The sequence below is a fragment of the Gavialis gangeticus genome, unplaced genomic scaffold (assembly GCF_001723915.1).
Source record: "Gavialis gangeticus isolate Ggan-Ray unplaced genomic scaffold, GavGan_comp1, whole genome shotgun sequence".
NCBI lineage: Eukaryota > Metazoa > Chordata > Crocodylia > Gavialidae > Gavialis > Gavialis gangeticus.
Genome location: NW_017728995.1, coordinates 35718537 through 35737208, shown reverse-complemented (window position 1 = coordinate 35737208; position 18672 = coordinate 35718537). Strand labels below are relative to the sequence as shown.

At 37.4% G+C, this 18672-nt stretch overlaps 1 protein-coding gene across 6 annotated transcripts in view; it reads right to left on the bottom strand.

The window, feature by feature from the left end:
- Positions 1-18672, bottom strand: part of OPA1 (OPA1, mitochondrial dynamin like GTPase) — a 104529-nt gene that overhangs the window by 67106 nt on the left and 18751 nt on the right. For 3 of the 6 annotated variants that reach the window (XM_019503495.1, XM_019503493.1, XM_019503496.1), the window contains exons 5-10: positions 17362-17415; positions 16658-16725; positions 8336-8446; positions 3285-3338; positions 2133-2237; positions 1034-1120 (exon numbers count right to left, since the gene is read on the bottom strand). In XM_019503495.1, the coding sequence (XP_019359040.1) occupies positions 1034-1120; positions 2133-2237; positions 3285-3338; positions 8336-8446; positions 16658-16725; positions 17362-17415 (479 nt within the window). The remainder of the gene's footprint in view (positions 1-1033; positions 1121-2132; positions 2238-3284; positions 3339-8335; positions 8447-16657; positions 16726-17361; positions 17416-18672) is intronic. The other 3 variants (XM_019503497.1, XM_019503498.1, XM_019503499.1) reach the window with 3 other exon arrangements.

Sequence of the window (18672 nt, the reverse complement as noted above, 5' to 3'; positions counted from 1 at the left end):
CCGCCCCCCACGGGCACTCTGCCCAGGCCAGCTCCGGCCCTTTAAGAAAAGAAAACAACCAAGAAAAGCCCTGGGACTCAATGCTGCTACCAGGGCCTTGGGGGGCTCGTGCAGAGCCTCCCATGTGGCATGGGGCAATGGGGGGCAGTGGGGATTGCCCCCCACTGGCAGGAGCGGTGAGCACTGGGGCTTTTTTTCCCCAAAGAGCTGAGAGCTGGGGTGGGCAGGTCAGCCATTGCCGGGCTGGGGGGGATGGGCCTGGCTGATTCAGAGATTCGGCAGCAGCCGAATCTCTGAATCAGATGTGGCTAAATTGAATCAGGACAGTGATTCGAATCACTGTCCTCTGAATTGGCTGAATCCAAATCCAAAGCAAATACTAGCCGCTTCGCACAGGCCTACAGGTTACATTAGATTTGAGAGGAAACGTGTTATAAGTGATTCCTTAATATCTAGTTTTAATCATCTAACAATTCAGATTTTTATTTAGGTTATTTAAAAGTAAAAAGTAGAGTCTGGATCTGAACCATGGTTAGAACTTGCCAGTGGCTTAACCAAGGTTTGACTCAATGGTGCCTAAAGACATACGACCTGCTCTCACAAGGTTTTGGTCATATCTACATTGGAAAACACGCCTCTTTCCATTTTAGATGTGAACCAGAAACTGCAGGGGAAAGCATGGATGCAGAAACCACATCTTCATCCGAAAAAACGAAGGGATTCACATTAAGTGCAAGTATTTGATAATTTTTAAAAAGAGAAAAAGAAAAAAAGCAATTCAACTGACAATGTGTGTAAAAATCCAAGGACAATGGACTGCCTTTAATTTTTAATTATTCTTGAGTATATGAAAATGCCCTCCAATTAAATTAGTCTTTTGATCTTTCTGCAAGTAACATAAAAATTGCTGCTAACTCTTAATTTTGGGTCTGCTGACCTGTACATGCAACTTTTACATAAGTACAATAATATTACCTGTGCAAAATAATGTTTTCTGCCAAATACAAATCCCCAGCAAAGAATTAAAACCTACCCGAGGTAGATGGTCTTGGGTATTATAGCTGGCATCATAGTCGGACAGAATGTCTAGAACTTCAGAATACATATCGATCAAAGATTTCTAAAAAGAATTGAAAATATAAGGGGAAGAGAGCCAACTAGCAGAGCTGAGACCAAGTGTAAAAAAATTTCACCTATGTCTTGTAAGGAGGATTCCTGCATGCTTATCTCTCAAGGGCTTAAGCCCTGAACATTTAGTACTGCAGCCAAGATCACCATATTAACCACAAAGAGCTGGCACCAAATGTAATTTGTTGTCCTTTGCAAACAAGCCACTACAGGAGGATATATAGTTCACTGAAACAGTAGGGTTTGGTTAGAGATATCTGATTTTACAGACAGCATGGCTGAACATTCAGACTTCACCAATTCTGAAATGGTGCAATTAAATATCTGAAAAGTAGGTTTTCAATTCCCAGGGGTTTGCCCAGCAAGGATGGCTAAGTGCACATTGTGCTTGGTCCCACTTCAACTCCCTCTGGCAGCACTTGGTACATGGATCACTGAGAAGCAGCACATGCGTGTCATCCAAACAACATCCAGTTTTTTGGTAGCAAGCTAAGCATAAGCTGTATTTAGCAAAACACTCTGAATGTTTTCATCAACAGCTCTTAACTTTGTAAATTTGCCTGGATTTAAATAGGGACATCAAAAGATGTCTCCCTGACCTCAGCACTGTTTTCCCCACCACGTTTCAAACTACCCACTGCAAATCATGGAGGCGCCAGAGCATTTGTACTGAAACAGCAAAACCATCCTATAGTTAAAAATCAAACAGGCTGAAGTTATATAATACTGCCCAATCCACATATACATTTGTTTATTTATGTAGTTACATGGATAAACTTAGCAATTTCAGCTTTGTTTTTGGTATGAAACTACTGCTACATGTAATAAAATACAGATAATGCCCAATTAGAAATGAAGTATGGACAAGTCTGCAAAGGACTATTCATGAGACACCTAAAGTGTCTCACCTACTTAAAGACTGATATAAGAAAAGTGATTTGGAGTGGTGGGGCTCATAGCTTCATCTGGATTCCTTACTGCTGTGTAGATACATGGTGGAGTACCTTTAGTTTCCTCTGATGAATGCCCTTGTCATCTCTTTGCAAGACCAGCTTTCTTAATTCTTTATTCTCCTTCTCTAAGCGCTCAAGCATTCGTTGATATTTGAGCTACAAAACAGAAGTACAAATATTAGAACAACAATAAAAAATAATGGGTACAGATAAGTCAATGTATATTAATATAAGAATTTTATGAACAAAACTATTAACAAAATACTTCTCAGTTATAAAAAAGTAGGCAAGGTAGAGATGCATCTTATAGACTAAGTGAATCAGAGATGCATAAACTTTCATTAGCATAAGGTTTCATGAACAACAGATCACTTCCTCAGATGAAGATGATCAGATCATTAACAGGCTTTTTTGCCTACAGTTGTTAGCATAGTTCAGGTTTGTTAAAGAAAGAACAGTCCTGAACACTGCTGTTGGTTTCAGATTCTCAAAGCCCTCAGATAAACAGAAATATACCAAAATCTCTTACTTTACCCTTAGTAATTTTATGCAAATTAAAGATAATGCAAAATATTCCTCTTGCAAAAATGGCTTTATATAGGAGAGAAATTTATGAATCAATAAATCAATCTGACAGACTACTAACTATTTTAACTAATTCTCAGCCAACAATGTAAATTGTCTGCTGGGACAAGAAAAAGCACATTTGGTTCTTGCACGGGCCACTATGAGCGTAAACAGAGCAACAGTTCATCATCTGTGGTGTTTCCCCAAAACAGAACTATGTAGTTTCATATTCAACCTCTTATGTAGAATCAGCTAATGCATATCGTCTCTACTGTGCTCGTCTCTACTAGAAATGACATTTCACAGGTTGAGAAATTAAGATGTAATCCTTTTACATGTAATCCTATTTCCCACCTGAAGCAAAAGTGTGCCAGTCAAACATACTAGACCCCGCAGCTACATACAAGGAATAGTCACAAAACAAATCAAGACCACTTTTAAATTTTAAAAGTAAAAACTAACACTGGTGAATTAAGGATGAAGTATCATAGCCACATTGTAGAAATTTGGGATCCATAATCTAATACAATTTAATTCCATTTTTTTGGCTAACATTTCACACCACAGACAGATTTTGTTCAAAAGTTTGGCACTGTTGCCCTCATTTTGGGCTCTTTTTTGGGAAGGGTTTAGTACCTGAGTGCGCAGAAGTTCTTCTTGAAGCTGATCAATTTTGTCTTTGTCAGAGACCTATAACATGAAGAATATTTCTTAATATTTCTATTTCTTGACATACAGAACATCTAGTTTACCCTTAGGGTGCAAATGAATCACAAAGCCAAAGTTTTATTAAACATAAGAGAAAAAACTGATTTTGCATGCATTTTCAATCAAATCAAGCTGTTAAGTCCAATTAGCATTTGGTGCTTAAAGATTATTGAAGTTTCCATGCAGAACAGAAAGATCATATAAAATCAAGTCAAGCTTTTTATCTTGCAATACACACTTTCAAGACCCAATACAGAAAAATAGAACTTGGAGGATAAATAAAATTGAGTTGTGGCTTCAGGGTGGCTAAATTGTTTGCAGCTACAGTAGTAATTTAATGAATACAGCATTTTGAAGATGCAAACACTAACTCAAGAATTTGCTACTGATACTACTTTCAACAACTCAACTATCAATAGTCTCTGAATTTTGTAGTGCATTCGTGCCTAATGTTTGCCTTTGAGGTTTATAAAACCTCCAAGGGGGGAAATACATTGCGTGTCCTGCACAGAACTGAGTAGTGTTGGGACTTAGCTACCTAAATAAAGCAAGAATGTTCTACTAGGTAAGTGCTGAGTTTGTTTTTCTATTTTATCCCTTCCTTTTGTCCATATAGTCCTCCCAGGTTGCTTTATGCTGGCCCACATGATCATTCAGACAGCATTACAAATGGGCAAGGACATGGACACGTGATTATAAAGGTAAAGATGTTAAATGTCCAGTGAAATGAAGTCTGATCTTACTCCATTTCATACATGGAAATCTTAAATCAATTTTTAAAACAGAAATCTGTAAGGTAAAACAGATTTAAAAATAGTAAAATCAGACATTTAAAACAATTTTCCATTTATTTCTTCAAAAACTTAAGAATACAAGCACACGTGATCCGATAACAGCCATTATGTAAAGCTTAGAAGATAACTGACAAATGATTGAATTTAGCAAAAATAAATGCTCCTAAAAATGTCAGAAAAAAAATAATAATAAAATCAATTTTGATTTTTAAAATGAAGCCACTGTAAAATATTTGCAACTCAGACAAATTCATGTTATACCAAAGAGAGTGTCACAATGTACAGATGCAAATTTACAGGGCACAAGTTTAGTATTTCAATTTCATAATAACTGCTTGTAGATTTGGCAGTTCACCCACCTATGGTGACTGAAATATTGAAACCATTTAACTTATGACCATGTATTTACTTTGCAATAGGCAATATCAGATGAAAATCCATTCTGCATCCAATTGGGTTCTTATTCTTGGTGGATTTTTTTAACCAGTGAAAATAAAGAGCTAGAAATGGACCATCATTTCTTTCCATCTCTAAACCCCAAATACAGAAAGCATGGAACAGAAACTAAGAAGCAGTCACTCAACACGAAGAAGGACGGCTTGCTGCCCATCACAAAATGCCACTAATGAGGAAACAGAGTCTGAAAAAGCGCTGTGCCTTCATTAGGGTGTTTGAGAACAACAGAGGGGCACAGACTGCAGCCAGGAAACACCCAGCCTTGGGACACTTCCAGGACAGACACAGAAATAGGTCAAAGACGACCAAATGAATGTGCACCATCAGAGCAGTATAATGAAACTGCAGCGTGCAAACACCATCAAATTTTTAGGTATGTCGTTCAGGTGAGCTTGTACATATGGTTGTAGTCGGCACCTTCACAGATTTCACTGGGAGGATTTCATTCCCAATACTCCCAAGTGTTTCTATATTGTTGATAAGCACCATAATTACTGCCAAATTACAAAGTAACAACATGGTCACACATGCCTAATTTACAGTCCTACTTTACCAAATGCTTACTTAAAAAAAACCCCACAGAACCTTTTTATTTTTCACTCTGCTGTATAATGCCTTGTGATTTTTCCCTCCAGTTCACGAATAAAAATTATTTTTTAAAAAAGGGTAAGCTTCCCGAAGGTATTGATGTGTAAAGAGGCACTTAAATATCCACTAGGATTTTCAAAAACATTGCCTCTATTCTATTCTTCAAAGCTTCTTACACTGAACGCATCACTAATAAAGCCGCCTTTCTGCAGTATGTTGAGGAACAAGATTAACATTGTCACGTGTCTGAATATTAGGTGCTTTTGAAAATCCCTGTAGGTACCTACAGTCCATAGTTAATAATGGGATACGGCATCACAAACTCCCTCCCCCCCTACCAAACCAGGGACAACTCTTAGTGACAATACTGAAAATGAAAAAGCACAAAGAAATGCTTACAAGAGGCAACTATCCAAGTTGTTGCTATCTAACAAAAAACCTCCCACCTTAATACAACATTTAACCCAATGGAAAATAAATAAAATGAAAAAAAAACCAATGGGAATGAATTCCCTTTTGACAGTTATAAAAACTGTATTAAAAGTGAACAGAGATAACAAGTGTCCTCTGGATGTATAGTTCTTTCTAAAGAGAACATCTAGACTATTTTGAAGAGAAATTAAGAAAAAAACCTGAAAAACAGAAATAGTTTGGCCAGTTTACAGTTCCTTCTTTTATAACATTACTGAAAAGCTCTACATAACACAATGCATGCACAGCCTTTTACTGCTTGATTAATTCATTGCAATCTCGTACCGACAAAAATGCCTATGACATATTAAAAACAAGAGGAACAAGGATACGAATGGAACTCTGTCAGTTTGGTTTTCAGCCGACAGGCAAGCAGATAGGCTTGCAAAATAAAGTGAAACACATTCAGCCCCATCATAAATGAATGTAACCTGGCTGTTTTCAGTGGGAGCTGAAACTGTGCCTGCCAAAGGCAGAGTTTAGATCAACAGCTGGAATCTCTGAACTATATCCTCCTTTTAAAGTGTGCAGGAACAAGTGGTCTGCTTAATCCAATCATTCAATTTGTTCCACAGTAAAAGGCTTAATTGTGACAAAGTACGATGCATTAACATTTCCTTTTCCCTGGCATGTATATAGCACAGCACATCTTAACGTTAAAAGCTAGCTTTTTTGTTATTACAAAGAAAATTACACTCACAGCATTTTAGAAATGCGATTAGTATTAATCTTTACAGAACTGGAAATCATTTACAGGTGTGGGCCCCTTTTCTATAAACTTTTCTACAATCACTAGGCTACTGAACTGGAGGCAAAAAAGGTAAAATTCCCTGCAGACACTGATTAATAATATCATGCTTTCTTTTTCACTGGTTCCTCATAAAACGGAGACAGTTTTAAATCTCAAGTATGACATTCCTTTTCCAGCAACTGTTTTGACTCTTTAGGTATCCCAGTTTACACACCTGCTTCAGAGTCTGAAGACATAAAGTAGCCCAGTAGGAAGACTTCCTTTCAAAAAGCTCTTTAGAAAAATGGGGAAGTTGCTCTGTGGACCAATTCTGCCTTTTTGTTCCAGACTGCAGCTCCCCCAGCACAGTCGGATATGACACTGTACTAAGAAGCAACACTAACCGCTTCTGCTATTAGTACAGACGCTGCACGATGCAGGGGAAGAGGAGTCCTCTGACGAGAAGAAAATGGTGAACAGGAAATATATAATAAATGGACAGTACCTCTGGTTTTCTAATGCCAATATCGCTCTTGATGGGAACTCTGTTTCTATGACTGTGGAGGACTAGCTAACCTACTATTGAGCAATTTTTAAGAGTAGTTAGATTTCAGTGCCTTGCACGTGCATGCCCTTTACTGCACAGTGAGTGGTCCCACTGAGGGCAGAACCAGTCAATTTTCTCTAAACAGAAAGGGGACATATAAATGAGAAACCCCCCCCCCAGAGACGCATCTCCCTTCCTACTCATTTTCCAATAGCTGTACAGAGGAGGAAGAATAGTTTTTACTGCCTGTGAACGACTGTATATACCATTTAAACTAATTTAAAAAATGAAAGCTGGAAATGGAATGGAATACTTAAACTCAAAAATGCTCCCTCAGTTTTAGAGACTGAAAAATGATCTCCTTCAGGATACCTCAGTGAAATGTCACACAAATTCACACAACACAATGTACAGATCTCTCCACCTCTCTATTGTGTCCATCTTCTGATGTAGAGGAAGTTAAGCTCAGTGGTTGTTTCCAGAGCTATGGAATAGTGAAGGTCAGGAAAAAGGGGCAATTCTGTGAGCACAGGAACTGCACCAAAATGTATTTCCAATCACAGAAGCAAGAAAGAATACACTCCAATAATTAGGTCTGAAGTGCCTCAAACTACCAAAACTTTCCAACTTAATAAACATCTCCAGATGCAGGCTGATGGATAAAAGAATTCTAATGCTGGCATCGACATCAACCACGTAAAACAACCCGCCTGTGTCCAACAGAGGGGCTACGGACGATTACTTGGATACCCAGGCAAACAAGATGGTGTATAAATACAGAAGTAAAGTTGTGGCTGATAGCTAACATCTGAGCAATCTCCTAGAACGTCGTATCATGTTACTAATAATTTCGTCACATGATATAATCAATCATTCTAACTACACTGGGGAAGGGGTATTTTTATAGTTTTATTCCAACATAATACAATTGGCTGCTGAAGCAGCATTTTAGTTCCCAACCTCGGGAGGAAACATCTGGGATATACTTTTAATTCCTGCGTCCAATCTCCAAATTAGGAAAGTAGCCAGCGTTTACTCAGTTTAAGAATGACTACCTAATTTCATCTCCACAAATCCCAAACATAATACCTTTTAATAATATATTTAGAAGCAAGAAACATGTTAAAAAGCTTTTAAAAACAGAAAATTAAATTACTTATGAAACTGCTCAAGAATATCTTGTTTGTTTTTAACAACGTACTTAAAGGCATAAATCAGTTCTGTCAACTGGAAGTAGAACCAATTTTATATCAGACACTCTTGTAAAATATACTTTTGCAAAAATTATCTGGGCTCATAAGCAGACAGAAATTAGATTCTTCTACATCAAACAAAGGAGGCCGAAGTATTTGATTAGTACGAATAAAGTACATAGTGCCCTTTAAGCCATCACCTTTGCCTTCTGCTGGGAAGAGCCCATGTTATATTGGTCAGCGGCTTTGCGTGCTTCTTCTTCGTGCTGCTGGATTTGCTGTTGTAACAGAATGAGTTCACCAAGCAGGCCCTGCCATGAGTTTACAATAAGAAGAAAGGGAAAAATTTGGGGTGGGAGGAGAACAATGTTAAACCAAAAGGTATAACATAAAGATAGATGAAAGACAGGAATGAATGGGTCAGTTCAAACAAAAATGGAAACTGATTTGCAAAAGCTACTGCTAGCTACCTGGAACTGGATTCAGCTAGCTAGCCTGTGTTTTGCAAAGCAAAGTCAGATAGAACAAACAATGAATAAGCTACATTTTAGTATTATAATCATTTTTTTTTAAAGCTTTAAATTACCCTTATTTAGAGAGACACTGTGATAATTTTCAGCACCTCATTTCCAACTGTTTACATAAAATGTCTCCAGATAGAAGGACTTTTTCCACAATTGATCCATGAGACTAAGGTATTTAAATAGAAGTCAGACCTGATGTTTGGGGCCCTGCACAAAATTGAGCGTGTGACTGCATGTGTACCAATTAATATACCTAATTTTGCCTAGGTTACAGAAGCACATATTTGCTTTTTAAATACCTCAGGCGTGGTTTGGCAAAAAACAAAATTGAGTCCTACTACTCCCATATCCAAACTTGAAGGGACAGAAGTTTAGGGAGGATATTCTGACATTTTCTTCACTCTCTCTCTTGCATCTTTGCAGTGTCTACTTAAATTATATAGTTCCTCTCACTCACTGACAAATTCCAGGAATGTGTTGCATACTTATTCATATATCTAATTTTATTTCTCCCAATAATTATTTTTTTGCCCATATCAATTCAGAAATGGTGTTTATTACAATTCTTTGGAATTTCTTATATAACTTGTTTTAAAACTCAGAGGTATCTACATCAACCTATTATTTAAACACAAAATTCTGCTCAAACATAGCGTTTTATCTTCAAGGGGAAAACAACAACTTTTCAACAGAATAAGAGGCTTGATACTACACATAACAGCGTTTTAAAAAATCCATTTCACCCAGTAGAGCACACAAACAAGAACAAACTCTCCCTATACCTGAAAAACGGTGTTTGTGCCCGAAAAGTTACAAAGAACAATTTTCCAACTGTTTAGTTGGTCTAATAAAAGATATCGTGTTCACCCAAAGAATCTTGCCCACAATTACCATGAATGTGAATATTTTTCTCAAAAAAATGAATTTGTTCCTCAAAGCTCATCTTTCATGTATATATGCTGCACAAAAAAGATACATATATATACACAGGCATGTACACACAGAGACATGCTATGGAGGAAGGATAAAAACAGTGAAGACACTGTCAAATATCGAAATTTTAGATTTTGTAAATGCTGTTATGTAGATTTATGTAACAATATAAATTTCACTTTTATTTCAAGGAATACCCTTCAAATCTCTACAATGCTGGAAAACCAAATATAAAAGCATTGTGCTAATACATAGGAATAGTAAATGATACTGATCTGTCAAGTGCCGTATTAAATATTCACTTTTATGTATATTTTAAGAACTCTGATTTTTTTTGTCAACAAGTAAGCTCTCAAATATGACTTGACAGTGTCCCTTTAAAAATTAAGATAGGAGTAGGAAAATTTACAAAAGGAAGAACACATGAAATTACAGTGGCCTCGATAGCCTTAATTTGCCCATTATGTTGGACGAGGCACTATACAGTAGCATCACTTCATACAGCATTATTTAATTTGCAATTGCTTCCTGTGATACCTGTTTCATATGTTTTCTATTCCCTGGGGAACTAAGTTTAAAAAAAAGAAAAGGATAAAAAGAAAGCAAAAAGCATTCCCTTCAGTACAGTACAATATGAAAGTGGGGAGTTTGATGAGTAAGATGGTCTCAACATTTAAAACTTTCTTTTTGTTTTAGTTTATAACAGATTCTTTTGGCTTTTTGTTGAATTATATTAGTAAAACAGAAAGAAAAAACACTGAATATCAGAATGGCCTATATAACAACTACCATATCAGGATAAGACCCACACACACAGAAAAACCACCTCTCCTTTAAATGAATTAATGGAATTTTACCTATTAAAATCACTATCGATGATTGGATCCTTTTAATGGAATGTTACACTAAAAGCCCCATAGTATTGCCACTTGTATTACCAAAGAAACACTCAAAAGACAGGCCAATAAACACACTACAAAGCGTATGACGCAAATTGTGCAAAAGCAGCAGAAAAGGAACAGAATGATACAACTATACAAGCTCTAACTTTCACCTCTGTCTTCTCAAAATACCCAAAATGGTTATTTTATAGTAAAGCTACTGGATGAATCGCTTGCACTTTGGTTATAGAGGTCACTTTTAAAAAACAAAATGCACTCAGAGCATAAATCCCAATTTAAAAAATATTTAAGAGCCTAGTACTGAAATATGTGCTTAGGTCTGCTCCAGGGAGCAGTAGCTCTGTTGATTTCAATGGAAGTATTCACAACAGTAAAGCCAAGTCATACTTAAGTTTCACAGGATGAGGGCTTAAGTGACACTGGGCATGTCTACATGAGACGCTAAATGTATGGTAGAGTAATTCTACTGCGCATTAGCGCGTCACAGCAAAAGCTGTGCTAATGCTTTTAGAATTATTCTATTGTGCATTAGTGTCACTAGAAAGACATGTGTCCGCAACCCTGTGGAGCAGTGCTGGTTACTGAACATTGAGTTAGTACCTGTTATTACAGGTACTAAACTTAATGCGCAGTAACTATGGCACATTAATGCATGTGTAGACATGCCCATAGAAGCTTAAGACCTGATTAAAAATTCAAAGTGACTTAAAAGATGAAGTCTTAAAGTTGCGTTGAAAATTTTACATGAGCTGCCTAAAAACAGAGCTCTGCACATTAAACTGAGAAGTGGGGTGGGAGACCAACAAAATTTAGCAGATTTTCAGGAAGAAGCAGCCAAACAGAGTTGCTTTTCAATTGGTGTCTACATTAAGTTATTGGATATGGTTTTAAAGTATGGTGTAAAATATAATCGAAGGCACACAAAGATCAAGGACCTATTAGATTTACATACCCTGAAAGCAATGTTAAGGCTGGAAAGAAAAAAAGAATTTAAAAGATGTCAGGAACAATCCTCTCTCTCATCTACACTACCTAGGCAGGAAGTTATAAGTATAGAGACATCTAAATCTTAAGGTAGGGTCAGGCAAGTAAACAAGGTAAAGGACTTGGGTATGCATACTGCCCCTTAATCCAACCTCATTCTGTCTAGATGCAGCACTACAAATGGCAATTGTCACACAGATCTGAGATGTGGCTGCACAGCATCAGAGCAGGGAGTTGGAACGACTGCTTGTTTATTCTTGTTGTTTTGTTAACTTAACTCAAAATTTTAGCTATATGAGAACAGCTTGTGCAGTCAAGGAACAACACTGCTTTGTCACAAACTCAGTTAGCCTGTAGAATTCCTTTTTCCTCCAAGACATGCCCTCTCAAAATGACTTGTACTGAAAGATGATCCTTAAAGAAAAGGAAGTGATCTTATCTGTCACACAGCAACTGTAAAACAGACTACATCTTTAGTTATCCTGATTCCTGAATTTATTTTAATAATAGCTTAATAACTCTACAGTTTGGGGCTGAAGTTTTTGAAGTCTGCTCGACAGGGATTCTGAACTTAATTAACCCCAAATGGAGAAGCAGATTGTATAAGCCTCTGCTACTCCCATTAACTGCTTTCCTGATTTCCCTGCCCACTTCAGACATTGGCCAGACAGCCGCAAGACAAGGAAAATCCTAACCCAGCAAGCAAGAGCTATTATTTAAGAAAGCTGTTAGTCATTATTAACCTCGCTGTACAAAATGCCATGGGAAGGCATCATGCAAAAACAGTAAAGATACTACTGATGCCAGACGGGCTACACTATACATGGTAGGAAGAGAGCATACTCATGCTACACAACCGATACAGGGATGCAGCTGACTTGCAAGATGGAGATGAGACTGTGACCCCAGCCAAGCTTACTTTGCTACATCTCCTTTCTAGCTCCAGTAGCAGCAGTATGGGGAAAATCACATGGGGACCCAGCACTGATTCTTAGACCATAAGAAAATCCTCATTCAGGCAGGCCCTTTTGGCCTACTTAAGCTGAATTTAAACACAGACTAAGCTACATGGAGGAAGCTGCCTGGCATTCAGAATACTGCCCAACATGCACAGAGAACAGTTAATCCTTCTAGCCTATCTGGACCACTGTCAGGCAGGGCTATTAACAGCCCTGACACTGATTGTAGCCTTGAAGTTGGCAAAACCTAATTAAGGCATAACGCTCTGAGGGAGTCTTTGAATCAAGTCTCCAGGGCTGGATTGAAGTAAAGGCCATCTTACTTAGTACATAAGACAAGGGACAGTAGCAGGCATGCCCCATTCATTCATTCTCGCTTCTTTATACCAACCCTGGATGTGAAGTGGTGAAGCCATGCCAAAGCACCCTGGTTCTGCTCTTGACATCTTGGTTTCCAGTATGCATGTGTGGTAGTGGAGGTGTCATGGCAGTGGCTTCACAACCACATTTCCCTGTTTGGAGCACGAGAGTGAGGGAAATCTTCCCCAGGAGGGCTGGGAACCTGTTGTTGAGGTATGGTGACTGGCAGGAGAAGAAGCCTTAACAAGGTGTAAAGAACTGCATGAAGACCATTCCCATATGAATTAACCAGCATGCTTAATTTGTTTTAGGCAGCACCTTTAAGATTTACATCAATGGGATTTGGGAAATGAGTAGTGCCATCTGCACAATGTAAAAGGCTGTCCCTATGATCCAAGGCCTTGTAAGTGGCTTATGCTACAATGCCATCTTCAAGTGTGCCCAAATCATGAGATTGGCTTAGGTTCATGATTTCCTTATGATTCCTTCCCCCTCCCCTTTGAAGGCCGGAAGCTTTTCACGGAAGTCTGAAATTGTCACGCGTGACTTCATGAGCTTAAGCTTTTAAAAGAACAAAAGTGATAAGACTCCACTGATTCTAAACCAGATTACACTTGTGATGCAACGTAAACACTAAAATAGTTTTCAGTGACAACTCCATTTGCCCTCTCTTCCTTCACAAAATGTCTCATTGAATCCACGTAGAGACATGATTAAATAATAATTAATGACTCAATCCTTATTCGACACACCACTGCACTAAAAAAAAAGGTAATGACAAAAATTGGAAAGTGATACATCTTTTGCACTGAAACATTAATAAAAGTTACGTAAGCTGCAGCACATTGACTGGTATAAAACATAACAAGTCAATGACCCAGGATTTGGGACTGTTTTCTCTGTCCCTTCCAAAGCTTATTGTCCAAATTCATTATTTTCCTCTTCATTTTACTGAAAGCTTTGGTCTCAAAGAGGGTGCCAGTTCACCCCAACATGATACTACTCATCATTTTCTTCTACACAAGAAATGATAATTAGGGTCTTTACCCAATTACTGACTTTTTCAGGGCCAAGGACACTGAGCCAGGGGTGGATCAAGTGCAGTCAGATATGTTTTATACCATGCTGTTTTATTTTCCTCATTCACACAATCACAATTTTTAGTGCAACTTAAAATCAATCAGTTGTGGAATGCAATCTTATATGGATCAGATGTGGAATGCATAGCAAGAAGAAAGCTCACCTGACCTATTATGGGAAATTTAAAAAGTTTTCTACATAAATTACTGTTGTTGTTTTCATTATCCATCAGTTAATGTAGTTTCAATGAGAGACATTCACAGTTCTAAGCAAAAAAGATGCTTTCTAACCTGTGTTTTTCAGGAGCTGTCCTGCTATCATACAACTCTGTTCTATAATCAAGGCCTTCTGGATAATATTTGCTTAACAAAACTAGGATTCCAAAGTGAACTTTAGGAGGCCCACTAGTGCCTGGATGTTTTGCAGCAGTCATGCTTTCAGTGGCAAACTGAAAATTCTGTAGCCTCAAACAAATGAAAAGAATAAATTTTCCATCTTTTTCCTGATACCGCAAACCCTCACTTTAGCTATCGACTGCATTACTATGGCTGTAGGCAGGGACAGTGCCTATCAGCAGACCCTCCTACTCTCACCGCCGGCACAAGGAAGAGCTTTTCAACTCTGGAGAGGACAGAGGAATACTTTTTTATTGGGCTGAGTGTGGTGCACTTCCATTACCAGAGGTGCAAGAAGGAAAAGGCCTAATTTTAGCATGTGGGAGGCAGGACTATTTTTCTTGCCCTCTTCCAAAAGGACTATTTAGATTAAGTCTTAGAACTCAGCCTGATTTGGCTTCTCTAGTTCCTTTAATGTTGAGATCAGTAGACTCCAGCAAATGGCTAGTGCCTACTGCACAGTTTAAATGGCTGCCCACATTACCCAGGGCTTACACTGCCGCTGCCCTCAAATATTCCCAAAGAATAAGATGGCTTGGGGGAGAAGAGATGTACAAGTGTGGCTTTGGCTAGAGAAACAAGACAAGACAGGAGAATTATTCCAAAAAAATGCAAATAAAACTAAAGAGCCAGTAAAAACAACTGGGCAATAAGGCAAGTAACTGAAAATAAATTACTGCCAATTCATTAAGGAGGGACAGTATCGTATTAATTAAGGCACCTTTTCATTTGGGAGAGGCTTGAATTCACATGAACCTTCAATACATCCATCACTAAAGACACCTGTAAGACACCACTGATGTCAGTGGCAGTTAGACTAGGTCCATAAGCAGAAAAATCAAATTTAAGAAGGCTTTCCTGGGACCCATAACATTGTTTTCCATCAAAATACTATGGAAATTAGTGCCACGAAACAGCCCACAGTAGTACAGACCCATTAATTTCTCTTTCTCTATGGCATGTCCACAGACATGTACCACTGGATTGAACTAGCAACAGGCACAGGAAAAAAGATCTCTGGATATGAACTCAGGATCTTTATATGAACTTGACACTGGATGTCAAATAAGTTGGTCAGTGTTACAATTGCTTAATAGTTTTACACAAAACCAATACTTTTTCTTTGCAGAAAATTTGAGAAGAAAAAAACCCACATTCAATGTATATTTATTAGAAATTACCCATTATAACCAGCTACAGTCTTAGTACTACTTACGAATTTACATTTGGAAATCAAGTTACATAAGCATACATTACATACAAAATAGTCAAATATATATGAAAACATCTTATTTAAATTCCCATATGTAATAGGTAAGATGACCTTTACTTCAATCCAATTTTAATTTTTAAACAGTGAAATCTATCCTGAGCAAAACTTCAAAACAGACAGCAAATCAGTTCCTAAAAAAAGGACAGTTTTCTAATAACTGGGAAACAAAACTGCAATTATTTCAAATGTAGACTTTGAGGTTACCCTAAAATAGCAGGCTACCTAACAAGTGGTGATCTCTTGTACAGATTTCACTGTATCTGTAAATGCAGTAAAAATGTAGCACACATGTATACATGCCTGCATGCATCAAAACATGTTTAAAATACGTCATTTTTTTTAGTTTTGCTAGCACTGGAACAACAGAAATATTTCCAGTTGCAAGGCAGATACTGTATTGATTGTAAATGTATAAGCTACTAATTTTTTACAATAAAAGTTCCCAACATGCATAAGTTCTCTTTCTGGTTTGTTCATAAATTTTGAAAGTGTGCAATGAAAAAACAAGACCAACTATGAAATTAAATATTCAGAGTTGCCATTTGGGAGTAAATAGTTTTAATAAAAGATCTGTGAATAAGAAATGTGAATACTAAGATTTACGTTTCTCACTTCAAAGTATACTAATACACATTTTAAAAAAGTTGTGCTATGTGTTGATAAGAAAAAGATAAATGCAAAATTTGATATGTACTGTTTAAACAAAGAAAGTTATAAGACTCAGTACTGTAAGAGGTACAATTAGAGCACATGCATGATAAAGCCCTGCGAGTTTTAAACATTAAGGCCTCACTTCTGAGCTAGAAGCAGTAAGTCCTGGCAAGAGCAGACTCCCCAAAATGTCAGGGGAATACAGTACACTTAAAATGTACTTAACATGCCCATTCCAATCCACAGTTCTAGAGACTGCCTTAGTGACACTGCATTGCTCTTTCTGTTCTGCCCAAATGTTTAATCATTGTAGCTGCATGCTGTTTCAGCTATAAATTCCATTTGGTTCCCTTAAGACTTTTACTGCTTATTAGTGAAGGCTTATTTTCAATTAAATGTAATTGAAAATACCCATTTAAGCTTTTAAAGCCTTACGATTGCAAAGTTTTCTTTCTATTTACCTTCTTGTACTGTTTGTCATTGTCATAGCCCTGGTCCGTAGCTTTGAATGCTGTTTCCCCTGGGGTACCTGGGAAAAAGTTACAGAAACTTACTCCAACATCACAAACAGCCTTTTCAAAACCCAAAACTACAACTAGCTAATTTCAAGTTCAAATTATAGTACAAGTACCAATGTATTTATTATACAAATTATCTCTTTGAAGCTGCAATTATTCCAAAGATTACAATCAATATATACGGAAACTGGGGAGGGGGGGAGATTAAAATCCATTTATGAAGACAAGTGTATTAAATCTTGCTTATACTTCAAACTATACAGACTATTATAAAAGGTAATAGGCAACTTCAATTAGACTGTTTAAGTTCTACAACATTTTTTTCTGACGAAATGATCATGATGGGACAAATTACCATTTATGATGAGAAAAAAAAAATATTCCTGCAGATTTTAAATAATTTTTCTGAGCAAGCTTCTGAAAAATGCAAGAAATAAAGATATCTCTTTAGGCTTCGGACAATGAAGCACTGGCTTTTGTCTCTGTAGGAACTGAGTTTTACCAAAACTGTTGCTGTTAAGTATTTCCAATTCAAAATGAAATTGCAGCAATAAACTGCACTTGTACTTATTCATCCCCTCTTAGGATATCAATATTTAAATAACTAAAGAGGCATGTTAAGGGCAATAAAAAGGGCTTTTACACACCTAACAACAGAAGTAGATCAGAAGCTCCTATGACTTCACTAACCAAATTGTAACCTGTGAAAAACCAGCAAGAAAGGGGAAATAAAAATTATAAATACAAACAAAACCAAAAACAAAGATGTGAGGGATCTCAGTGTCAGTGCAGGGACCAGACAGACGTAATGGAAATCATATCAGTGTCGATATGCTAATAAATACAGCTAAAATGGATAACAATTCATAGCAACGTCAGTAGCACATTCCAATTTTAAAAAGCTAATGAAGATGGATGGCTCATCTGCTTGTCACTGGTTGTTTCCAATTTGACTGAAAATAAAGTCTTGCACGAAAAATGATTTTGTTTCAAAGTGTGTAACTAAACCTATCAGGAACATGCTCACAGGACTAGAAGAGTTAAGTTTCCAAGCATCCACACTTAAAGTTATGCTATGAAGTTTGATATCTCTATCTGTACCTTGACATTTAACATGTAAGCTTGCAGTCCTACATTCAAACCAAGATTAGATGATCATGTTAAATGATAAGCTCCAACTCAACCACAAGATTGTCTAGCTTGATAATGTTTCACAGATGTAGAGAGAAAGAATAAATTCCCTTCACTGCAGGAACGTCTGTGTGAATTTCAATCGTCTATGTTAAGGAGCAGATGAGGGTAAATGATCAAAGAGACACTTTAGGGGCCTTAAAATCTATTTATCTTCACCGTGTGAATATTTTTTTTAATTTCTCAGGTTGTAAAAAAAGGTTAAAGCTTAAGTTCACAACAAATATGGGCAGAATCTCTGAATTTGTAACACAGCCTTGCATTTTTTGTGTAGCGTCTGGGTTTTGGCGTTCATTTGTCACAACCAGAATTTAACATGTGTACCCCTCCAAAAAGCTTCTAACTTCAACATGAGTTTTGCCCAAGTAGAACACCTGGAACTCAGCCCAAGATATCACCAAACCAGCTAAAAATCATTGGGCACGTCTGCACGTGCGCTTTAATAAGCATTAGCTTATTTCAATGTCCATTAAAGTGTTACAAAAAAGTGTTCTTTAGCTAATGCACATTAAAAATAAGTTAATGCGCATTTTTCTATGCCCTCCATTGTGAGGTTTCATAGTTAGGAGGGTTGGAAGGGACCTGAGCAGATCATCAAGTCTGACCCCCTGCCATGGCAGGAAAGAGTGTTGGAGTCAAACGACTCCAGCAAGGTGATTGTCAAGCCTCGTCTTAAAGACCCCCAGGGTAGGAGCCAGCACCACTTCTCTTGGAAGTTGGTTCCAGATCCTAGCTGCCCTGACCGTGAAGTTGCGCCTCCTGATATC